Below are 27,380 nucleotides of genomic sequence, written 5' to 3' on the forward strand. Positions count from 1 at the left end.
CTCACACTACATTAAAAAAAATAAAAATCAACTCAACCTTACACCATATACAACTGGAAACAGATCAAAAACTTAAATGAAAGGCTTAAAACTATAAAACTCTTAGAAGAAAACACTAGGTAAAGCTTCATGACATTTGATTTGGGAATAATTCCTTGTATATGATATGAAAAACAAAGGCATCAAAAGTAAAAATAGATAAATTAGACTACATCAAAACTAAAAACTTCTACTCATTAAAGGAAACAATCAACAGAGTGAAATGGCAACTTATAGAAGATGAGAAAATGTTTCCCAATCTTATATCTGATACTGAGTTAGTACCCAGGGCTCCTATAATATAACAACAAAAAAACAAAGAACTTGATTAGAAAATAGGCTAAGGTCTTGAACAGACATTCTCCAAAGAAACTATACTTATATTTGTACAACGGCCAACAATATTTATATTTGTACAATGGCCAACAATCACATGAAAAAGTGCTCAAATGGCTCAACATCACTAATCTCTAGAGAAATATAAATCAAAACCACAATAAGATACCTCTCACACCCATTAGAAAGGTTATTATTGAAAAACAAACAAAATACCAAGTGCTGGTGAAGATGTGAAGAAACTGGAACTCTTGTGCACTGTTGCTGAGAATGTAAAATGGTGCAGCCACTATAGAAACAGTATGGCAGTTCCTCAAAATTTAAACAAAATTACCATAATTCCACTTCCCATATACCCAAAAGAATCAAAAGCAGAGGCTCAAAGAGATATTTGTACACCAATGTTCACAGCAGCATTATTCACAATAGCCAAAAGGTGGAAGCAACCCGAGTGTCCATTAAAGGATGAATGGATACACAAAATGTGGTACAAACAGGACAATGTAATATTATTCAGCCTTAAAAATGAAGGAAATTCTGACACATGCTACAAGGATGATCCTAGAGGACATGATGCTAAGTCAAATAGGCCAGTCACAAAGACAGTATATGATTCCACTTATATGAGGTACCTAGAATGGTCAAATTCATATACAGAAAGTAGAATGCTGGTTGCCAGGAGCTAGACAAAGTGGAGAATAGGGAGTTGTTCAATGGGTAAAGAGTTTCCGTTTTACAAGACTTAGAGTTTGGGAGATTGGTTACACAACAATGTGAATGTACTTAATACTACTGAACTATACACAAATGGTTAATATGGTCAATTTTATGCTCTGCCAATCACTTCCTTACCACAAATTTTAAAAACTTTTGTTAAACATTTCATACATAAAAAGTACAATACCTTTTAATAATTGGGGGAGGGAGGGTCACAGGAAGGTCACACAACTTCTGCTTTCCCAAAAACATGTATAAGCATGAATGGAATGCCATTTTCAACTGAAAATCATTATAATTTTAGAAAAAAGAATTTCAATGGAAAATAATGGAAAGTAAGAGAACCACCAACCCCAAAGGAATATTTCTGCCTTCCATAATTATTCAAAATTATTTTTGCATTTTAAAAGACTATTTACATAGTCATACATATTTACAAGAGAACCTCATCATTCACCTCCTTCATGGATTGAATAAAGTGACACAGACTAAACACTACCATATTTGCAATTTCTATAGGGTGTTTTAGGAGTTTTTATTTTTGTTTGTTTTAGCTCCAGTCAGAAAGCAGTATCTCACTTTTTTTTAAATCCTCTTAGGCCTTGTGGAAAGGATGCAAGACAAGGCATTCAATAAACCTGGAAAAGACGTTACCAGCAATTCACCTACTCAGACTACTTAAAGGCAAAAGTGGGCTAAAAAAATGCTTAAAACAAAATACGTGGCAAGTTAACTGCTTAGAAGATTTTATATATGTTTGTACCTGAACACATGCATGTATTTTGTTCTTGTAATTTAAGATATAATATTTCATGCTACCTACAATCATTATTCTCAATCTACTAATTTTTTTAATTGAAGTCAATTACAATGTGTCTATCTCTAGTGTACAGCACAATATCCCAGTCATGCATATACATACCTATATTCATTTTCATATTTTTTTCCATTAAAAGTTATTAAAAGATATTGAACCCAATCTATTTCTACTGGAAAACATCTCATCCTGTTTTTAAAAGCAAAAAAAAAAAAAAAAAAAACTTTTCAATTATTGTATCTTTTGGACTAAAATATATTGTTTCACAAATTCAGTCAATTTTGATTATTCACAGTTGAGAGCAAACTTCTGAAATTACCTCTACTGTCACAATAGCTGGTTCATTTTCCATTGTAGAATATCTATCTACCTGTGAGTAGTGGGGAAATAGTAGTGAACCAACTCAGCTGAATTAGGCTCATTATGACATATATCACCTAGGAATGGGAAAGCATCTAGACAGCAAGAAAACTTTCTGGGTCTAAGAGATTAACAAGATGCTTGCTCCCTAGAACTTATTTCCCAGCTATAGTGAATGAACCAACACCCCCACGTAATGCTTAGAGGATTATCCTGTTATATCCAGAAATTAAATATCTGCTATATTCAAACCTGCCACAGACATACATAATTTATATAATTATATAAATGCAACAATTTATATAATTAATGAGTAAGTGTGATCAATAAGACAACTAACTATTCTATAACTTGGCAAGTTTCCTTGTCCCACTGAAAAAAACTTTAAATATTTACCAGAAATTAAGCAGGTAAAATTGTACAATCCTGAAAAAGATTATATAGTTTTCCTTAAAAGAATCAGCGGACAAAACAAACTTGACACATATGATAATAATACTGGCACCAGTTTCTCAAATCTACTATGTTGGAAAGTTTCCCAAATAATTCTTAATTATTAAAATAAACAAAAAAAAAAATGGAAAAACCCAGTAGACTTTCAACAAAAGTAACTAGCATTTTCTCAAAAACAAAAAATCCAAACTACAAATCTTATTCTGCATCTTGTTTATAAATTTTGTCTCTTTTGATTATAGCAGTATGCTGCTTTGTTGATACAAAAGAAAATTCAAAATTTATTTTATTTCTGTTTAGACATCTTATTTTCAATATCAGACTGTAGTAGACAAGAAGAGCACAAAAAAATTCTTACTCGTACACCATAATTTCCTGAAAATATTCTTCTTTTTCATTTATTACATCCATGATTATATTCTTTGTCTTATACGTAATATAAATTGTGGCAGATTACACAGTCCAAAAATAGCTACAATGGCAGATTCTATCCCGTGTGCATCTTATAATCTGATGTTGATACTCGTCCTCTCAAGTGGTGAGGCCTATGTCCACCCTCCTCTGAACCTCAGTGTATCTATTTATCACTACCTCAAGCAACAGAAGAGAGCAGAGTAACACTATGTGACTTCCGAAAGTCTAACATGTAGTGCAATTTCACCTTGCTCTCTTAGGATGCTCTCCCTTGTAACCCAGCCACGTGTTGTGAGGAAGCCATGCAACCAAAAAGAGAGGTCATGTGTAGAGGTTCTGGCCTAAAGTCCTGGCCAAGGTCCCTGCCAACAGCCATCATTAACCACCAGACACATGAGTGAGCAAGCCTTCAGATGATACTAGCTCCCAGCCATTGAGCCACCCTCACCCCTCCAGCAACCCCACCTCTCACCACATGTTAACAGAGACAAGCTGTCCCCACCAAGAGAGCCTTGCCCAAATTGCAGATACATGAGCAAACTAAATGACTGATTATGTTTCAAACCACTAAGTCTGGGTAATTTCTTATACAACACTAACATAAGCTTAGAAACACAATTTGGAAAATATACAAAGAGAGAAAGAGAAAAAAAAATTAATGACCTTAAGTTTCACCACTGTTAACATTTTGACATATCTTTTACAATCAAGAAAATATTTTGCCCAATCACCTAAGATTTCACATGCTTTGTTTTTACCAGAATAAAGGGTTAAATTTTTAAAGGCTGTCAACTGTTTGCATCTAACAAGAAACAGGAAGGAAGAAAGTTAGCATTCATCCTACTTTTCTTATCCTCACTATCTCCTTCACTTACCTGTCCTAAGTGAGGAGTCTGAGGATGGCTGGTCCAGCAATATTCCAATCTATGGATGTGAATCAAGATCTTGGGTTCAACAGCAGCTGCACTGGGCCTCTTCCCTGGAAGAAGTTGCTTAAGCCCCAAATCTGAAATTTTCAAGGAAAGAAAATGCTAAATATAGACATCTCTTTTTAATCATTTTAACTTCTATCTCTACAACTGAATGCGAGCTGATAGAGTAGGGTAAGATTACATGGAAGTGAATGTACAGGTTTCACTAAAAATGGAGTCAGGTAATATGGATTCAAGTCCAAGCCCTACTTCTTAATAGCTATATGATCTTAGGGAAGGTACAAATTCTCTGTGCCTTGATCTCATCATGGGATAAAGACTGAGGTGGCAGGATCAAAATTTGGGGCTGAGAGTCAGGAGACCTAGGCTCTAAACTCAGTGATCATTCTGCCTTGCTGTAAGAACTCTGATACTTCCCTGGTTCAGATACATTATTTCTAAAAGGAGAGGACTGTATTAGATAATAGTTCCTGAAATCTAATTCTTGAACAGATGCCAGCCACCACCAAAAAATCGGTGTAAAGTTACTACCTATACTTACAATAAATTGTCCTTCCCACTTCTTTGGATGTTACAATGACTTCTTTTATGAGATGATATGATACTAGTAGTTGTGTTTTAAATACCTAAAGAGTCAAAATCAAAAACTGTAGCCCTACGTAAACAATCTCAATTTTCTTTTTAGAAATTCTACTGTCTAAAATTCCTTTTACTTCCAACATTTTACATATTTTTCACTTCTCAACTTTTATTAGGTACCTAATACATAACAAGTCCTCTACTAGTTTTTGAGGGGCCCCACGAATATTTAAGACTAGACTCTACTCTAAAAAAAAGTCCCAAACTAACAGGGAAACAGACACATAAACCTCAAATAAAATACAATGGTTTAAGTCTTCCAATAGAGGTTTTGCACCTACGACATAGAGGAGGTAGAATGAATTGAGTTTTTAACTTAAGTAGGATTTTGGAGCAAGTTTTATAGTGTACGAAAAATTAACTCTTTGAACCTCAATTTCTGTAATGCAAAACAGTAATGATTACAGATACCCCTGAATCGTAAATAGATAAGATGCTAAAAATAAAGGGCCAATCCATTCAAAAGTTCGGCTTATACACCTTCCAGAAGGTAAAATTAAAATGTATCATCTATTAATGATCTGGCACAAAAGGGGTTATTTACAACACTAATTTACACTCAGTGGTACCTTTCTCTACTGACCTCTAAACAACTGAAGGACACAACCAAGGCTGCTCCATTTTATATTTCTAGCACCTAGTACAATGTCTTATAAATGATAAGTATCAATAAATAGCTTGTTAGAAAAAAAAGACAATGAATGGCTTTTTTCTTTTATACGAATTAAAGTGATAGTAGCTGAAAGTAAAAATTCTTAAGATTTTCACTCAAAACTAATTTTAAGTGTACATTTTAAGTGTCCAAACCTGTCATATTGGAATCTGGATATGCATGCCTGTTTTAAAAAGCAAAATAAATTCACCAGAGACAATGCAATAGTAGTGTTCCTGAATAAAAAGACTACCAACAGCTAACATTTATTGAGCACTTACTATTTGCCAAAAACTCTTGTAAGTATTTTCCACTTTAATTTTCTCACTTAATCCTAACAACTCTTATGAAATGGACTGTTAATACTATCATTTTATAACTAGAAAAATTGATGCACAGAGCAGTTAAGTTACTTTCAATATCACAAAACTACTAAGCAATAGGGCTTAGATTAAAAAAAATATATCAGAGGGTTCCGGTCAAGATGCCAGAGTGGTAGGACCACGAGCTTGCCTCTCCTTGAGACTACAGTGAAACCACAATTGAATGCTAACCACCGAAAAAAGACTGGAACCTAGCAAAAAAGATCTTCTGCAACTGGAAACACAAAGAAGGAACCACAGCAGGACGGCAGGAGGGGAGTGCTCGCAATATAATTGGGCCCCATACCCCAGGGTTGGGCGACCCACAAGCTGAAGATTTGTTAAGTCACAGAGGCCCTCCCACAGGAGTGAGAGCTCTAAGCCCCACGTCAGTCTCTCAAGCTCGGGTCCTGGCATTGGGAAGAGAAGGAGACCCCAGGACATCTGGTTTTGAAGGACAGGGGGGAGTGGCTCTGGGAGCCTCATGGGACTGGGGGACATGGAGACGTTTTTGCTTGAGAAGCCTACACAGAAACTCACATGCACCAGGTCTAAGGACAGAGGCAGTGATTTCATAGGAACCTGGGCCAGACCGGCCTGCTGGATTTGGATGGTCTCCTGGGGATGTAGGGGATGGCTGCTGCTCACTCAGGGGACATAAAAGCTGGTGGCGGACATTCTGGGAGTGTTAATCTACATAAGCTTTCCTGGAGGCTGACATCTTGATTGGATCATTAGCATCAAGACCTAGCCCCACCCAACAGCCTGTAGGGAAGCCTCAGGCCGAACAACATACAGGGTGGGAACATCAGCAGACTCCCTGAGCCACAAAGGCCTCTAGACACAGCCCTACCCACCAGAGGTGCAGGACCAAGCTTTACCCAGCAGTGAGTAGGCACCAGCTCCTCCTGCCAAGAAACCTGCATAAGCCTCTAGTCCAGCCTCACCCACCAGGGGCAGATACTAGACATAAGAAAACAATGATCTCAAAGCCTGTAGAAGGAATCCACAAACACATAGAAAGATAGACAATATGAGGCGGCAAAGGAGTATCTCCCAGGCCAAGCCACAAAATCCCGTAAGAAGAAATAAGTGATGAGGAGATAGGTAATTTATCTGAGAAAGAGTTTAAAGTAATGATGGCCAAGATGTTCAGAGAACTCAAGAGGAGTATAGATGCACAGAGTGAAGTTTCTAGCAAAGAGTTGGAAAATATAAAGAATACCCAAACAGAGTTGAAGAATAAAATCACTGAAATAAACAATACACTAGAAGGAACCCAGAATAGACTAAATGGGGCAGAAGGACGGATTAATGAGCTAGAAGACAGATCAGCGGAAATCAGTACTTCAGAACAGAGAAAAGAAAAAAGAATAAAAAGGAATGAGGATAGTTTAAGAGAACTCTGGGGCAACATGAAGAGCTCTAATATTCACATTATAGTGGTCCCAGAAAGAGAAGAGAGAGAGAAAGGACCTGAGAAAATTTTGGGAGAGATAATAACCGAAAACTTCCCCAACTTGGGAAAGGAAACAGTCACCCAGGTCCTGGAAGCACAGAGTACCACACAGGATCAACCCAAAGAGGAACACACCAAGGCACATAGCTATCAAATTGATAACAATTAAGGATAAGGAGAAAATATTAAAATTAGCAAGAGAAAAGCAACCAACAACAAACAAGGGAACTCCCATAAGGTTATCAGCTGATTTTTCAGCAGAAACTCTACACGCCAGAACGGAGTGGCATGATATATTTAAAGTGATACAAGGGGGAAACTTACAACCAAGAATACTCTATCCATCAAGGCTCTCATTCAGACTTGATGGAGAAATCAAAAGCTTCACAGATAAACAAAAGCTAAAAGATTTCAGCACCATCAAACCAGGTTTACAACAAATGTAAAGGACCTTCTCTAATCATCAAACCATTAGAAAAGAGAACAAAAAGAAGAGAGAGAGAAAAAAAAGAAACCTACAAAAGATTGCTTTGGCTATTTGGGGTCTTTTGTGGTTCCTTATAAATTTCGGAATTGTTTGTTCTAGTTCTGTGAGGAATGTTGCGAGTATTTAATGGGGGTTGCGTTGGATCTGTGGATTGCTTTGGGCAGTGTGGCCATTTTGATAGTGTCGATTCTTCCAATCCAAGAGCACAAGAAATCTTTCCATTTCTTTGTGTCATTTTGGTTTTCAGAGTATAGGTAACCTCTTTGGTTAAGTTTATTTCTAGGTATTTTGCTGTTTTTGATGTAATGGAAATGTCTTTGCCAGTTATAAAATTCTGGTTTTTAAAGTGGAAAAAAAAATGAATGAGAATGTGACAATGAATATATGTACGTTCATGTATAACTGAAAAATTGTGCTCTACACTGGAAATTGACACACTGTAAACTGACTATAACTCAGTAAAAAAAATGTAAAGAAAAAAGTGAATGAAGGGCCACAAATGGCAAAATACCCTTCTTTTTTATGAGTGAGTTGCACTCCATTACAAATACATACACACACACACACACACACACACACATATATGCTGTATCTCCATTACTTACTCAACTATTGATGTGCACTTAGGATGCTTCCATATCTTGGCAATTATAAATAATGTTGCTGTTAATAGCAGGGTGTATGTATCTTTCTGAGTTAATTCTTAATTTGTGGTTGGCTTTATTCCTTTGACAACTATGTAAGTTTAAAAAGCTAAAGCTCTAAACGTTCTTAGAAACAATGAACAGCACATATATGTAAATTTAAAAATGTATGTGCAGTAAAATAAAAAAAAAGATCTATCAAGCCATGAAAGACATAGATGAAACTTAAAAGACATATTACTAAATGAAAGAAGTCAGTCAGAAAAGGCTACTAACTGTATGATTCCAACCAAATGACACTCTGGAAAAGGCACAGCTACAGAAACAATAAAAAGATCGTGGTTTCCAGGGGTTTGGGGTTAGGGAGGGAGGGAGGAATGAATAGATGGAGCACAAGGGATTTTTAGGGCAGTGAAATTATTCTGTATGATACTATAGTGGTGGTTACATGTCATTATGCATTTGTCAAAACCCATAGAATGTACAACATTAAGAGTAAACCCTAAAGTAAACTATGGGCTTTTGGCTGACAATAATGTGCCCATGTTGGTTCATCAATTGTACCAAATATGCCACACTGATGAGGGATGTTGAGGGTAGGGAAGTATATATGTATGGGTGGGGAGGGCTATGTGGAAACTGTTATTTTCTGCTCAATTCTGTTGTGAACCTGAAACTGCTCTAAAAGAATAGTCTAGTAAATTACAAAATAAAAATAAAAATAAATAAAAAATCATTTATCAACATAAAAAGAAAAAGATCAAACTACATGAAACCAGAGCCCTCTTTTTCATTTTTCTTTAATAACTTTTTTTAAAAAAGAAAGATTCCTCCAGAACTAGAACATTTGCTCGTAATAATTCTTTAAAAAAAAAAAAAAACTAAACAAAGAGTCCTTTAATATGTGTGCTAAGCAAAAATATACGATATAATCCCTGCTCTCAAAGGTCCCACGCACCAATGTGGTAGTGTAATATTAACAAGTCACACCCTAATTTTACTTTTTAAAATTTAATTGTTTCAACGTTAGGCTTATCTGTAATTTCTTTCTTATTTACTTTACATTTTACATTTATATTACTTTTTCATTTATTTTATATTTCAATTACATTTCCAGGCTATCTTGAGTTTTCAGAATATATATAGAATAGGCTTATATAGTCCTAAAGAAAAAGTAAGTTAAAAACTAGAAGACATTAGAAACTTATTTTGTATGGACATCTACTTTCAGATAATTACATTTTTAAAAACCCACAGACTAAGAACAGCTAAATTTCATTTCCAATAGATGCTCTAACAAAACAATCACATGTAATTTGCAAAATATATTTTTAGCCTACAGTGTGTTTCACTTCATTTCTTCCTTGGTCTGATTCTAGAACAGACTATAATGCTTTTGATGTTTTACTTCCAGTTTTAACAGTTGTGTTAAAAGAGAACTAAATACCAAAATAATGGTAAGTGTCCTAAATGCTTTTAAAAAATGCCAGAAATCTCACTGAGTATGTTACTAGTGAAAACACATGATATGTATTTGATCATAATGAACCAATATAATTAAAGGAACATTTAGATTTTGTCCATGATTACTTTTCACATCTTTCTGCCTCCACAACAGCACAATAACTAAATCTCCTTACTAGACTGTAACCATTTTGAAGGAAATCAATATTCCAATGACACTAAGCAGCCATAATAAATTATGAGTATTAATAGTAATTCCCCAATATCTTCAGAGTGGAACAAACTAGGTACCATATTAAAGAGGATATATGAGTATATATTACTTCTAAAAGTGTACCAGAAAGGAAAAAAAATCTAAATTTCTAAAAACACAACTAGAAACACCAGCATTGTAAATTCCCAGAATTGAATAAAAAGACTGCTGGTTCAAAGATTTGGCCCCTCAAATTTTTTCCCTATGGATAAATGTTCAATACCCACTGGACATTTTATACCACCTCCAAGATTAAGAGTCTTCTGCTAATTCTATGAAGTTAAATGAATTCCCAGGTTGTTTATGCTCCAAGTAGCTGTCACTAGAAGAACAAGATCAGGGAAGGACAACTTAACATTTAAGCTTTATTCCAGCCTGTAAAACAAAGAAATCTGACATACTCTCCTCAGGGAATATGCCTATGGGAAAAACATTACACTATTTAAAAAACCAGTACTTATTTTTACATTTTTTTCCACTAGAATCACCATGCCAGTTAGAATAAGTATAAAGCCCAATTACAAAGTAAGTCCTCCTAGTCATTGCTTAACTCTTTCAAATTTTGTTTATCTGACTAGATATTTACTTTTATCATACCTGAAGATCCTCATCTCTTTTATCTCCTAGTGTCTTCTCAAAGGTTTTAGACCCTACCCACCATCCAATCTCAATTCTGGATGCCATCCAAAAAATAGGTGTTGACTACCTCCTTAATATACCCTCTTTATAGATGAATATTAACAGCTCTTAAAATTTCATTTCACCAAGACCAAGTTCCGAGTTGATGTGCTGCTCAGAATTCCATGTCCGTGCTGCATGGCACCAAACCACTCCTCTCAAAATGGCAGCAGGTTATTCTTCTTTTCTCTTAACTATGTATTAACGTATTATGTATTCTACTCAACGTGTGGTTCAGAGATTGGAAGCAGAGGCATCACCCATAAGTTTGTTAGAAATGCACCATCTCAAGCCCCACCTTGACCTACTGACTCAGAATCTGCAATTTAACAAGATCCTCAGGTGATTCATACACACAGAAGAATCTGAGAAGCACTGTCCTTTTTCACTCATTGAGGGTCCCTTTTTCCTGCTTTACAGTTCTTAATTTCCCATCTGGTATATAAAAGATCAAATCCTCTTTCTTTTGAGCATACTGAGACCCACCAAAATGAAGTCAGAAATCTTTAAATAAAACTACACAGTTTCTTCATAACCTCCTTTTCTTAAAAGGCTGTAAACTCCATGAAGCCAGGATCTTCATTATATCCTCAAAACAAAGACAGTGCCAGGCAAATATTTGTAGAGGGAATAAAATAGATACCAAATAATCCCTCAAGTCCTACAAGTCTTAAATCTTAAGCTCTTCTGTTTGCTATGTAGGTAAAATTCTATCTAAAGCAAGGGAAGCTAAAATATAAGATCATCTAAATTTACAAAATGAAAAATATACCACTTTAAAGGATCTGATCAAGGTCACAAGGTAGATTCATGATTAAGTTCATAAGGCTCAACAACATTTTAATAAAATCATTGTATCATTTTAATGTTATCTTATTATTATATTCTAGGTCAAATAACTATATTTCCTCTACATATACTTCCTCCACCATCATCCAGGGAGCTAGCAAACTCAACTGTCCAAGAAGAGTTGCACACTCAGAGTTTAAGGAAGGCTAAAATGTACACACTGCTGGGAAGAATCTGTACATAAAAATTAAAGATTACATGGTATGAATAATTTCTTTAAAACCAGAAGAAACAAGTGCTTTCAACCCTTATCAAGCTCACACTGAAACAGAGAAAAACAAAAGAAAAAAAAAAAAAAAGAATAAAGGTATGGAAAAGACAAAAAAAATTAGAGACCAGACATAGCAACAAGACAGAGCAAAGAAGAGAAAAGAGATTAAGAGTAATCAATCGAAGGTCTCAAAGAATGACATTTAGGGACTAGAAAAGGCAAAGGCAGCTATAAAGGCAAAGAGCAGAATATCAACAGAAGCAGCATCTACTTAAACTCTAACCATGACACACAATGCAACTAATTTTTAGAGCGAGTGAACTATAGAATACCTCATGAGGTCACTGTATCATTTTTCCTGTCAATTATAACCTACATATCTAAATTAACAAGGAAATAACATTCTGAACTCTAAAGATCAATAAAGAGCAAATTAGGTTCAATAGGTACTTTGTTTTCTATGGCAAGTAAGTATTGGTTTGGAAAAGTTTCCATCAATCTTTATGAAGAATTTCATCAAAAATAAACAACAAGGACCTACTGTATAGCACAAGGAACTATATTCAATATCTGATAATAATATATAATGGAAAAGAATCTGAAAAAGAATGTGTATACACACACACACATATATATAAAACTGAATCACTCTGCTGTACACCTGAAACTAACACAACATTGTAAAGCAACTATGCTTCAACTAAAAAAAAAAAGATGTCCATCAAAAAAAGGTTAAAATAAAGTTTTGACTCCTCACCTGCCTTCTACACCTCATTTTCCCTAACTACTTACAATCTCAGATTTAGTCCAAACAGATGTCATCAGTTCACACAGATTTCTATTTCTAAAAATATTTTCTAGAAACCTCTCAATTATATGTGTGTGTGTATGTTAAATAATTAAGGTTAAACCAGAAGAAATAAGTGCATTCAGCCTTTATCAAGCTCACACTGAAATAGAGAAAAACGAAAGGAAAAATTAAGGTTAGATGAGGATAGAGCAAGACCACCACCACAAGGGACAAAAATAGAAATCATAAAAGACTAATAAAACTGACTATAAAAATGTAAAACATCTACACTGCAAAAGACATTATGAAGAAAAGTTAAGAGACAAACAACAAATTGGTAAAATAGCTACAATATAAAACAAAGATTTAATATCCTTAGTGTATAAGGAGCCCTCACAAATTAATGAGAAAAAGACAGGAGCAGAAATATATGAATACACAGCTGACAAAAGAAGAGATAAAATCATAAGCACAAGATAGTCAACTTCATTAGTTGTGACCAAAGAGATGCAAATTACTATCATTTCAGATTGACAAATAGTAAAAAGATCAATAATAACCAATGTTTTATAAGGATTGGGGAATCTGGCACTCCTACTTACTATTATTGAGACTGTATTTTAAAATAGTTTGTCAGTATAAAAACTTATAGGAAAATAATCACATTTCAAAATATGCCTATCCTCTGATCCAATAATCCCACTTCTAAAAAAATTTATCCTAAGTGAATGGACATGTGCAAATATGTATGTACAGAAGAGCCATTACATATGCCTAGCACATAGCAGGTGTTCAATAAATATTTGGTGAATAAATGAATCATAACATTGTTCATAATAGCAAAAACTGTTAACAATAGAAATGCCTACAAATAAACCATGACATATCCATCACTAAAACCCTATATAGCCATTAAAAGTGATACTGCAGACCTATAATTATTGATTAAAAATACATCTAAAATAAATTACAGATGTAAAAATAACCCCAGTAAAATGTACATCCATTCCTAAGAAAAACTAAACATAGAACTACCATATGATCCAGTAATTCCATCACTGGGTATATACCCAAAAAGAATTGAAAGCAGGGCTCAAAAAGATACTTGTACACCAATGTTCATAGTAGAATTAGTCACAACAGTCAAAAGATGGAAGCAATCCACATGTCTGGTGACAAATTAACCAAATATACATACAATGGAATATTATTCCAAATATACATATACTGGAATGCTGTTCAATCTTAAAAAGCAATGTTCTGACACATGCTACAACATGGATGAATCTTGAAGAAATCATACTAAGTAAATAAAGCCAGACACAAAAGGACAAATATTGCATAATCCCATGTAAATGAGATATTCAGAGTAGTCAAATTCACAGAAACAGAAAGTAGAATGCAGGTTGCCATGGGCTGAGGGAAGAGGAGAATGGGGAGTAACTGTTTATTGGGTACAGAGTTTCAGTATGGAAAGATTAAGTTCTGAAGATGGCTGGTGGTGATGGTTGCACAACAAAGTGAACATACTGAATGCCACTGAACTGTACACTTAAAAATGGTTAAAACACTAAATTTTATGTTAATCTATTCTGCTACAAAAAAAAATAGTGCAAACCATAAAACAACTTCTAGACTGGAATGAATACTGTGTTTATTATTTTTGAGTCCTATGTTCATAAAAAATAAGATTTAAAAATATATTAAAAACAGTACATTGGTTATTTCTGTTCCTAGTATTACTATTCAGGACCACCTACACAAGTCATCAAGAATAATACCAAGTAGGGAGGAGTTCAAGATGGCAGAATAGAAGGATGTGAAGCTCATCTCCTCCCACAAATACATCAAAAATATATCTACACATGGGAACCTCAGAGGCTAGGAGGAGAGTGCAACAGTCAGTTAGCGGCAGGCAAAACAGAGAGACCAATACAGGGAGTCCGTGCCACCTCGCTGCACTCCCCAGCCCAAGATGTGCATCTACTGGTGTGTGTGGGGGCTGTGTGCTGAAACTCAGGCTTCAGAGGACAGACCTGGGGAGAGGACTGGAGTTGGCTGTGGGGAGACAGCCTGAAGGGGCTGGAGCATGGTAAAGGTCACAACTGGGAGTATGTGCAATGGAGACTGGGTCCACCATAAAAAGATCCACTGTTAACACATGCAAAGTGGAGGTGGGGGGACCTTACCACAGCAGCTTCTTCCTTCCATGCCAGTGGGCATGGCTTCACTCTAGAAGCACTATTGTTAACATGCATGCACAAAGGTAGGAGCAGGACTCCGCCACAGCAACCTCCTTCTCCACATGCTCACAACTGAGGAGCCTCTACAAGCTCTGGGAGCACACAAGCAGGCTGCCCCCAAGAGGAGGCCAGACTGCAAGCTGAGTCCATTCCCAGGGGCCATGAGATTTCAGAAGTGGGGCTGAAATCTGAACCGTGTCCCAGGTACCGTTAGTGGATTTACGTTTTTGGAAGCTCAGCACACGCGGGACATCCAAGCAGATTATTGGTGCGCAGCTGGGGCAGGTCCAGCATTAGCAGCTGCAGGCTTTGTGGGTATGAGTGGTGGTGGAGCTGGGGTCTGGGCTGACTCCGTAGCTCCCACGGCAGGTCCAGGTGCATGGTTACATGTGACTACATCGAGTCCTGGTGCCTGACTTCAGCAGATCTACCCTGGTGTCTTTGTGAGAACAGTGCATAAGGGACACCTAGACAGATTGCCTGCATTCCCATGGCTGAGGAGGAGCCAAGGACAGCACCAACAACAGTGTACTTTGTGAGCCCACGCAGTGGATGACAGGTGATACCACAGAGTGCACTTTCCAGGGGACAACTCCTGCAGAATACTCAGTGGCTCCTCACCCAGCAGAAGTGCTCCAGTTCTGCCTACCTCACACAACTCAGAAACAGATCTGGGGACTTCTACTCCAACATTAGGGAGCAGACCTAGCCGCCAACACAGCTATGACAACCACAGAGCAAAGAGTAGGCCCCACTCAACATCCAGTGCAGGATCTGGTCACCACAACACCAAATCACACCCTCTATCGAAGGGATAATAACAAGTACACATCGAGGAAAGACGTGGCAGGCATCCACACTAAAAACAGCCCTTACAATAAAAATATGTAGCTCTCACACAGGCTACACAGGGATATTCCAACGTAAAAACAGCCCTTCAAGACCACAGTAGATAACTGTTACTCCTAAATTCATAGAGTCAGAGAAATATAAGTAAAATGAAAAAGCAGAGGAACTACTCTCAATTAAAAGAACAAGAGAAATCCCCTGAAAGAACAATGAAACAGACTTCTCCAATCTATCAGATTCCAAATTCAAAAAGGAGATAACAAAAATACTGAAGGAATTAAGAAAGGCTATTGATAGAAATGCAGATCACTGTAACAAGGAATAGAAACTATACAGAGGAGCCAATTAAAATTAGAAAACCCATTTGCCAAGATGAAAACTAAGCTGAAGGCAATAAATAGCAAACTAAATAAAGCAGAAGAATAAGTAAGCGATCTGGAAGATAGAATAATGGAAAACCCCAATCAGAACAGCAGACAGAAAGACAAATGAAAAAAAAAATGAAAGCAATATTAGAAACCTATGGGATAATATAAAGCATGCCAATCTATGCATAATAGGGATCTCAGAAGAAGAAAGAGAAAAGTGGATGGAAAATGTATAAGAAATTATCGCTGAAATCTTCCTAAAGTTAAAAAAGGAAACAGATATCCATGTACAGGATGCACAGAGGGTCCCAAACAAGATAAACCCAAGTAAGAGAAAAACAAAGAGTTAGTTACAAGGTAACCCCCATAAGGCTATCACCTGATTTCTCTACAGAAACGTTGCAGGCCAAAAGGGAATGCCAAGATATATTCAAAGTTCTGAAAGGGGAAAAACCTGCAACCTATGATACTGTACCCAGCAAGATTCTCATTTAAACTGCAAGCAGAGAGAAAGAATTTCCCAATCAAAACCTAAAAGAATACAGCAATAATAAACCCATCTTAAAAAAAATATTGAAAGATCTTTTCTAAACAGAAAAGCAAGAATCTACAGAGAAGAGAAAGTCACAATGGAAATATGGTAACTACAATGAACAGCCAAAGAATAAACAAGAAGATGTAAAAGAGGACATCAAAATCATAAAATAATGGGAAAGGGGAGCAAGAAAATGTAGTTCTCTCTCTCTCTCTTTTTTTTTTTTTTTTTTTTGAATGTGTTTGAGTCTTTAGACTACCAGTCTAAAGCAAGTAGATACAGTAATGGGTTAACATACTTGAAAAACAGGGTAACAACGAATCAAAAACATACAATAGATTCACAAAAACCAAAAATAAGAGAACTCAAGCATAATACAAAAGAAAATCATCAAACCCCAAAAAGAAAAAGAATAAAGAAAAATACAAAATCAACTGGAAAATAAGGTTTAAAATGGCAACAAACACATATGTATCGATAATTACCTTACATGTCAATGGATCTAAATTCCCCAATCATATGACAAAGAGTGGCAGACTGGATAATAAAACAAGAGTCTACAATAAATATGCTGCCTACAAGACACCCACTTTAGGGGGAAGAACACACATAGACTGAAGGTGAGAGGACAAAATAAGGTATTTCATACAAATGGAAGTGGTAAGAAAGCAGCAGTAACAATATTCATATCAGATAAAATACACTTTAAAACAAAGACCATAAAGAAAGATAAAGAAGGGCACTATATAATAATAAAAGGATCAAGAAGAGGATATTACACTCATTAACATATATGCAACCAACATGGGGTCAACCTAAATACATAAAACAAATACTAACAGACATAAAGGGAGAAACTGATGGGAATACAATAATAGTAGGAGACTTTAACACCCCACTAACATCAATGGATAGATCTTCTGGACAGAAAGTCAACAAGGCAAGAGAGATGCTAAATGATACAACAGAACAGTTAGGTTTAATTGATATTCTCAGGACATTACCCGCCCTCCCCCACAAAAAAAACAGAATATACATACTTTTCAAGTGCACATGGAACATCCTCTAGAATAGACCACATACTTGGACATAGAACAAGCCTCAACAAATTGAAGAGGATAGAAATTATTTCAAGCATCTTTTCTGACAACAATGGCATGAAACTAGAAAACAACCACAGAAAGAGAAATGAGAAAAGAAAAAAAATGACTGCATGGAGACTAAACAACATGCCACTAAAAAGCCAACAGGTCAACAATGAAATCAAATAGGAAATTAAAAAATACCTTGAGACAAATGATAATTACACAACCACACAAAATCTATGGGATGCAGCAAAAGCAGTCCTAATAGGGAAGTTCATAGCAATACAGGCCCTTCTCAAAAGACAACAACAAAAATCTCAAACAAACAACCTAACCTACCACCTAAAAGAATTAGAAAAAGATGAACATACAGAACCTACACTCAGCAGAAGGAAAGAAATAATAAATATCACAGAAGAAATAAATTAGAGATTTTTAAAAATTAAAAAAAAAAAAAACAATAAAACCAAGAGCTGTTTTTTTGATAGAATAAACAAATTGACAAATATCTGGCCAGGCTCGCCAAGAAGAAAAGCAAGAGGACCGAAACAAACAAAACAAAACAAAAAAATGAAAGAGGAGAAATAAAAAGCCATACCAGAGATATTCAAAAAACCATTAGAGAGTGCTATGAACAATTACATGCCAACCAAATGGACAACCTAGAAGAAATGGACAAGTTTCTAGAAACATACAGTCCCAAAACTAAATCAAGAAGAAATAGATAATTTGAGCAGACCAATTACTACACATGAAATAGAATCTGTAATTTGAAAAAAACAAAACAAAACAAAACAAAACAAAAACTCCCTGAAAATAAAAGTCCAGGACTGGATGGCTTCACTGGGGATTCCTACCAAACATACAAAGAATTTATACCAATCCTTCTCAAACTCTTCCAAAAGACTGAAGAGGAGTGAACACTCCCAAACTCATTCTATGATACTGCCATCACCCTGATAGACACTACCAGAAAAGAAAATTACAGGCCAATATCGTTAATGAATAAAGATACAAAAATTCTTAACAAAATATTAGCAAACTGAATCCAACAACTACAATCAAGTTGGATTCATCCCATAGTAACAAGGATGGTTCAATATATGCAAATCAACCAATATGATAGATCACAGAAACAAAAGAACGGACAAAAGCCACATGATCATCTCAATACGTGCAGGAAAAGCATTTGATAAAATTCAACATCCATCCATGATAAAAAAAAACTCTTACCAAAGTGGGTATAGAGGGAACATATCTCAACATAAGGTATTGGTGAAAAAAAATCACAGACAACATAATACTCAATGGTGAAAAGTTGAAAGCCTGCCTGCTAAAATCTGGAACAAGACAAGGATGCCCACTCTCACTACCTCTATTCAACATACTATTAGAGGTCCTACCCACAGCAATCAGACAAGAAAAAGAAATAAAAGGGATCCAAATTGGAAGGGAGGTAAAATTGTTACTATATGCAGATGACATGATACTATATACAGAAAACCCTCAAGACTCCACACAAGAGCTGATTAATGGACTCAGCAAGGTAGCAGGATACAAGATTAACATACAGAAATCAGTGGCATTTACAATGACAATGACAAGACCATAAACCTCCTAGAAGAGAACATAGGCAAAACATTGTCTCACATAAATCATAGCAATGTTTTCCTAGAGCAGTCTAGAAATAAAAGCAAACATAAACAAATGGGACCTAATCAAACTTACAAGCTTCTGCACAGCAAAGGAAGCCATAAACAAAACGAAGACATTCTATGGACTGTAAGAAAATATTTGCATACAATGCAACTGACAAGGGCTTAATTTCCAGAATATACAAACAGCTCATTACAACTCAATAACAAAAAGACAAACAACCTAATCAGAAAATGAGCCGAACACTTAAATAGACATATCTTCAAAGATGACATATATATGGCCAACAGGCACATGAAAAGATGCTCAGTATCACTAATTATCAGAGAAATGTGAATCAAAACCACAGTGAGGTAACACCTCACACCAGTCAGAATGGCAATCATTAAAGAGACCACACACGATAAGTGCTGGAGAGAGTGTGGAGAAAAAGGAAACCTTCTACACTTTTGGTGGGAATACAAATTGGTTTAGCCACTATAGAGGACAGTATGGAGGTTCCTTAAAAAACTAAAAATAGACTTATCCTACGGTCCAGCAATCCCACTCCTGGGCATATACCCAGCGGAAAATATGATTCAAAAAGACACAAGCAGTTCACTGCACCACTATTTACAATAGCCAAGACATGGAAGCAACTTAAATGTCCATCAACTGTTGAATGGATAAGGAAGTTGTGGTACACACGCACATATACACGCACACACGCGCATACAATGGAATACCACTCAGCAATAAAAAAAAGAATGAAGTACTGCCATTTGCAGCAACATGGATGGACATAAAGATTATCATACTAAGTGAAGTAAATCAAAGAAAGAAAAATATGATATTTATATGTGAAATCTAAAAAATGATACAAATGAACATATTTACAAAACAGAAACAGACTCCCAGACATAGAAAACAAACTTACGGTTACCAAAGGGGAAAGGGGAGAAAGGGATAAATCAGAAGTTTGGGATTAGCAGATACAAACTATTATGTATAAAACAGATAAACAACAAGGTCCTACTGTATAGTACAGGGAAATACATTCAGCATCTTGTATTAACCTATCATGAAAAAGAATATTTATATATGTATAACTGAATCACTATGCTGTATACCAGAAACTAACACAAGATTGTAAATCAACTATACTTCACTAAAAAATAAAATAAACATTTTAAAAATATTGCCAAGTAGAAATATCTCCCTCTGAGGTTGAAAGCATAGCTCTGTTACAATTGTAATAATTCTAAATAATTAAACACTAAATCAAAGTTAAAACATGTAGCTTCTCTGCCTAACTTTATAATTACTTAAGAGTAAAGTCAAATAAATTTTCATGTAAACTCTTTTTTCCTCTTCAGCCAAAAATTCATGCTATCTACATTGCAAGAAGAATGAAGAATTCAAGTAAGAGGAAGTATCTGAAATATCTGAACATGCACATTAGGAAGTCAAAAGAAAACTGAAAACTATTGCAACCTGAGCCTTAAAGAATACAGAGTTTACAGTTAAGTAAAAGGGGGAGCCAAGTCTGATGCAAATATCAAGTACATATTTCATCACAGTAAATATCAAGAATAAAATACCCCAACCAATCCCATCCTGCCCCTTGCATCCTCAGAGATTGGCGCAACTCTGGCATAACTCAAAATATTTAGTTAAAGCATACCGAGGAAATTCATTTCATCAGGTACTTAAGGGCTGAATCCAAATTTAGTCCTGGCTGAAACTGTATTGAGCTCAAGAACCAGATGTTTCCAGGTGTGGGAGCATTGATCCTGCTCAGCCAGTTGCACCCTCACCTCTGAATGAGATGAGATGCTGCCCTCTGACACATTCTACAAGCAAAGGAAAGGTGGGTCAACACAATTGCTCTCCAAAGGAAACCAAGTCAACTACCTTGAACTGTGAAAACCAAGTGTGAAATCATTTAGGGCACAATCAGCACCTAAAGAGAAGAGAGAGAAATAGAAAGGAAAAGATGAATACATCACTTGTAGTAAGGGTGCATACTGATTCTCATTTTTCTGTCAACTCTATGTGTAGGGGTAAGGGGGAGTCACCATCAAAAATGTTTTAAATTCACTGTTGCATAGAAACACTTATATACGTGCACCTGAAGACATAAGCAAGAATATATTTGTAATACCAACAATATGGGGGAAAACATGTCCATCCTCAGGAGAAAAGATAAATTATATGATACAGTCATACAATTAATACATATATCTGAAGAAATGAACCACTTTTACACAAATTTACATAGATGAATCTTTAAAAATTCAATGTTGATTAGCCAAAGCAAATAAGAATATACATACAGTATGGTTCCATTTTTATAGTTAAAAAATAAGCAAAACTAAACATATTTTTGAAATACATACAAAATGTAGTAAACTTAAAAAAAAAAAAGGAAGGGAACAATAAGTAAACAAAACCAAACAAAATTCCGAATAGTTTCATCCCTTGTGGAAAGACAGGTGGATGGAAATCAAGGATAAATATACCAACAACACTGGTGATGTTTTATTTCTTAAGCTTGGGTGGTGGGCTCACAGGTATTGGTTTTTTATATGCTTCATTACTTACATATACAGTACCATATTCTTATCTATATATCAAATAGTTCGTAACAGGAAGGAAAAACAGAAAAGGAAGGGAAAGGGAAAAAAAGGAAAGGAAAGGGACGAAGACAAGGACAGACATCAATAATGTAGGTCAACACAGACCTCCTATCTCCCTGGAAAGGTCACACAGACTTCCATTAAATATAGGCTGCATCTTGAATCCCACTAAAACAGAAGTTTTTTTGAGACCACAAATCTAAAGAGAAATGCAAATTGGTAACTTACCTATCCTTGGTTTTTAAAATTTAAGATAATGCCTAATAATAAGAGGGAAAAAAGTAATTTTAATAAAATATTTTAATATGTAAATGCTGAGGTATAATCTTCCTAGAATTCACATTAATAAGGAAACAGACACTTGCGCCCACACATAGAAATGCCATGAATGTGACAGCTACAAATGAAAACTGACACAAATGAGTTGTGTTGGGAAATCAAATACCAAAAGGGGCAATGCCACTGGTAATATGGTTTTCTCAAATAGTTAACAACTCTTGTTATAGTTCTGAACAAAACAAAGTACAACTTGCCCTTGGTTTACTCAGTAGTTACATTCCTGGAAAATGCAGTGTCTATTAAAACCATGCAAAAAAAAAACCAAAAACCCAACCACTTTGTGTTTAAATGTAAAACAGAATTAGGATCAGGTAAGTACAAACAGGTTTTTCACCTATAAGAAGGTCTGGAGAAGTGTTCAAAAGTCATGCAGAACTGCCTCAGACTTGTGGGATGTATGGCATTCCTGCCTCTCACTCACCGAGTTCCAACGCTACATTCACCCTACTCTTATCATTGTGGAGACCAAAAGTGCACCCTCAAAGAACTAAGCATATCACAGGGGAGGTACTGACCAACCCCACTAAGAACCAGTAACGTCAAGAAGGCTAAGTCCCAGTGCGGCTCCAGATAGCCCTTATTTTTCATGACACTATGAAGCTGAACGTAATGATAAAGCCTAACTAATTTCCAACTTTGGCAAAAGAGGAATCCTTATACAGTGGAGAAATTTATTGTTAGGGAAAATACAAAGGCAGACAAAAAATCTAAGGATATTCACCCTAAGTGAAACTGACACATCAAACCAAAGGTGGGCAGTCTTTTCATCCATATGATGACAATCTGTGAGGACAGCACTGCTATTTTGCCAAAATACAACAAATACCCCAACTGAAAAACACTGTCACATGCAAAGAGTATGTTATAGTTTCAAAACATTTTCATTTAATTTTAATATTTATAGCAATTGTATGAGACAGATATTATTCCTTTCAAATTACTTACAAGGAAAAAAAAATCTCAAAAAGGTCAAAGTCACAGAGCTAGTAAACTGACAGAGGCAGGACGTCAAGTCCTCTAATTTCAAATCCTGTGTTCTTTCCATCAAACTATATACTGCTTCACAAAGGTCCAATGTGGCAATACAGGTCAAAGGAAATTCACCAGCCAGTATAATAGAAGTGTCAATGGCAAAAGCTCAATATAAAGCCTCAATCTATTCTGATGTACGACAATTGTATTTATAATACATACATCAGTTATTTTTCAATATGAGAATTTTTTAAACATTAACAGTCTTGTGTCATACTGAAAAAGAGAAAAAGGAGAGGAGGGTATTGATCAGTGGTAGAGCGCATACTGAACATGCATGAGGTTCTGGGTTCAATCCCCAGTACCTCCATTAAAACAAACAAACAAACAAACAAACAAACCTAATTACCTACCCCCCCCAAAAAAACAAAATTTTAATATATATTAACAAAAACAAAAATACGGAAAAGGAAAAAAGCAAAATTTTAGCAGTTACCGTGACATATAATGTCTAATTATTTCCTAACACAAGAAAGATTCTGGATCAGAATTATAATGAATCTTCTACTTAATCAAATATTTCAGAATCACACCACAGTTTCTGACAAACAGACTTGTTAAGTCTTTTAAAAAACCTTTTATTTTGGGGAGAAATGCATAACCACCAAGAACTTGATAAGATCTTAGCTTAACCAAAGTACTGCAAATGTAGTCACTAGACAAGATTAGTCCTCCTCGAAACACATATCTAAAGGTCACCTGAGAATGACTACATGATGGGCTGGCATACTGAATTAGTTCTCATTCGTGACTGGTAGATTAACTTTAAAACTCTAAGTGTTATCGTGCCATGTTTCTTACTTGATACTACACTTTCATGGTTTCAAACACCTAGATGCACACAAGAGTTTACAACATAAGACAAAAATAAAAGCAAAGGCTTATTCAGGGCTTGATGTAAGAGGAAAAAGGAAATAATGTGTCTTATTATTCTAGCTAAGGAAATAAGGAAGTAAGATCATTTATCAGCAAGCACAATCTGAGACACATTGCTAAAGGACAGAATAATATACTTGGGCCTCCCTTAAAAATAGTAGTAGATGATAATCTGTAAGACTCATCCCTCCATTAATTCAAACCCAAGATCCAAGAAAAAAGAATAATCTGACATTTCTATTTCAAAAGAAAAAAATTTTAATTTATGCTTCTGAATTCATGGGTAAAGTTTAACTGACTAGAGTAAAGGCTTTAGGGGTTACAATATGCAAGTGTATTAGTTCTCATCTAAACACACAAACTGGAAATCTGTCTTACAATATTTTATCCCTCTTTTTTATTCCTCTTTCCTAAAGAGGATCTCTACCTCAATCATAATTATGGTTGTGGAAGCCAGTACCTCCATCTCAAAACTACCCTTTTTCATCCCTCAGGCACACTTTAACATTCCATTTTCCTAAAATTTACTCCATTACAACTTCCATAATCTCTATGATATCTACACATACTGCATTGACTTTTTTGATTAGTAGCTAATGGAAAGTACCTGCAATAGAGCTTAAAAGAATATCAGTTACCCGAACACCACAAATACAAAGAATAAAGCACTTCAGCACTTTATTACATTGAAAAAAATTTTTGCAGTTCATCCTGAAAAACCTCCAAATCAAGGCTGCTAGGGCATAGATTAAAATTCATTTTAAATGTCTCAGCCAAAAGCCTCAAAACATGCCATAATCTCCAGACACATTTGCAGAAATTTCAAATAATGATTGACAAGTGTTTTGGGGTATATATATATATATACAGCTAGCTGTCTAAACACAGAAACCAACAAGGAATTCTAGGACTCACTTGAAAATACAATAGCTTCCATATAAGGAGAACTGACTTTATGCTAGATATTGTTATAATGTCATCAACACAAAGAAACACTAAGAAGTAGGGGCTATAATTCCAATTTTTACTGTAAGAAACCATGGTTGTGAAAGATCAGAAAGGCTTCTAGTCAAGATGGTACAGTATATTCACACAAATAACAATATATAAATGTATCAAATATATATACAAACAATGCATAGCTGGCTCAAAAAATAATATAAATATCTCTCCGGCAGTGAAAATAAGGAACATAAATGCAAAAAGTACGTGGTGCTGAAGCCAGGGGCCCACTGGGCTCCTGGTCCAGAAACAGGCAGTGGCAGTGGGGAGTTTGGCTTCCCTGGAAAAAAGGGACTAAAAGTGCTCCATATGAGACAGAGAACTTAGACAGAAGACTTATCAGAGCTCGATCATAGCTAGGGCTGGGTAGGGCTCCCTTATAAGGAAAACAACTTGTCAATTCTGCCTGGGGCTATGGCTTACAGGAAATAACTCCCAGGAAGGCTGCAGGATACAGACAGCTTCAAAACCAAGAAAGAAACCAGGGCACCTGCTGTATCTGTGACTGGGTCTGCAATATCCACAGTATCACCATATCTCTGAGGGGCAGGAACTCTAAGTGTGGTTCTAGAACTGGGGTCCAGCGGCAAGTGTGAAACTCCTATACAAGGAGGAAGGTGAACATAAGAGGGACAGTGAAAGTTGAGTCCTATGAATAGAAGGCCACTAACGCAACAAGTTTATACTCTATAGCACAGGGAACTATATTCAATACCTTGTAGTAACTTACGGTGAAAAAGAATATGAAAATGAATATATGTATGTTCCTATATAACTGAAGTATTGTGCTGTACACCAGAAATTGACACAACATTGTAAACAGACTATACTTCAATAAAAAATTTTTTAAAAAGAAGACAACTAAAGCTGCTATTATATTCTGAATGACATTCTATTATCTATTTCCTGAATGTATAACTATTTAGTCTGTTTCTGGTGCTTTCTCCTATCCTCTCAGTGTTTATAAAAGAAATCCTCATTACTTATGGTAACCAGAAAGAACCTAAACTCTTAAACCTTTCTACCTTCCCAACAAACCAATAATCATAATAATCTGAAAAGATTTTTTTTAATGCAGTGAAGTTACAAAAGCTTATTTCTAACTGGTAGCCTCTGACAACTCCAAAACCTAGCATCCAGTTTTCCACGGTTAAAGCAAAGTGTCTTTATAACTTGTTGACTACGTCTAAGCAAACTCTAAGTGATGTAGTATCTCTCAAATTTAGCCTTCCTATTATCAACCAGACACAGGACTTTCCTACCACTAGGAAGGGAGTGGTTTCCAGCTTTAGGAAGACACAATTGAAAGGTTCTGAAAAGGAATTAAAAATAGTCTGTAGAAAGAATAACTTAAAATAAAAAGTGTGTTTTAGAAAAACAAACAACAAATTAGGAATCTATCACTTAAATTCTAGAACTAGCTCTGCCACTAATTAGCTGTGTGTAACTTTAGCTAACCTAACCCAGGCTTCAGGTTCTTTTTCTTTTTTTTAACATTTTTTATTGATTTATAATAATTTTACAATGTTGTGTCAAATTCCAGTGTAGAGCACAATTTTTCAGTTATACATGAACATACATACATTCATTGTCACATTTTTTTCTCTGTGAGCTACCATAAGATCTTGTATATATTTCCCTGTGCTATACAGTATAATCTTGTCAGGCTTCAGGTTCATCTGTAAAACAAGGACACTGTGTAAGTCTCTTGGGCTTTACTAACTCTATCATTGTAACATTCTTTTAAATATATGATAAGAATGTTTGCTAAATGTAGACAAATTCAGCATTTACTCTTTTTCTGGAGCTTCAAAGAATTTCACAAATGCCAATGATGCTTATCCACCACTTTCTCCTCCCAAAAAGTTACATAAGCAAAATCTAAAAACAAACAAAATAACATTTTCTTGAAATAGTTTCCCAAAATACTTTTTTATGGTAACATATATACTAGAACTTTCAGTATAACATATATACTAAAATTCACTTAAAAATTTTGTCGGGGAGGGGCGGGATTATGTTTGTTCGCCTGTTTATTTAATGGAGGTATTGGGGATTGACCCAGGACGTCATTCATGCTAGTAAGCACACACACTACCACTAGCTATACCTTCCCCCTCTAAAATTCACTTTTAAGTGTACACTTCTGAGTTTGAAAAACACAGTCATGTAACTACCACCCCAATCAAGATATGGAACAGATATAGACAATATAGAACAC

At 35.5% G+C, this 27,380-nt stretch overlaps 1 protein-coding gene across 10 annotated transcripts in view; it reads right to left on the bottom strand.

The window, feature by feature from the left end:
- Positions 1-27,380, bottom strand: part of NUMB (NUMB endocytic adaptor protein) — a 157,378-nt gene that overhangs the window by 108,846 nt on the left and 21,152 nt on the right. For 7 of the 10 annotated variants that reach the window (XM_064486097.1, XM_031454007.2, XM_031454008.2 and 4 more), the window contains one exon: positions 4,012-4,142. Coding sequence is in view for 1 of the 10 variants with exons in the window: in XM_064486095.1 (XP_064342165.1) it covers positions 4,012-4,142; positions 20,956-20,968 (144 nt within the window). In the remaining 9 variants the exon portion in view is untranslated. Of the gene's footprint in view, positions 1-4,011; positions 4,143-20,955; positions 21,129-21,185; positions 21,205-27,380 lie in introns of those variants that run through there. The other 3 variants (XM_031454002.2, XM_031454001.2, XM_064486095.1) reach the window with 2 other exon arrangements.

The sequence above is a fragment of the Camelus dromedarius genome, chromosome 5, assembly GCF_036321535.1.
Source record: "Camelus dromedarius isolate mCamDro1 chromosome 5, mCamDro1.pat, whole genome shotgun sequence".
Classification (NCBI taxonomy): Eukaryota; Metazoa; Chordata; class Mammalia; order Artiodactyla; family Camelidae; genus Camelus; species Camelus dromedarius.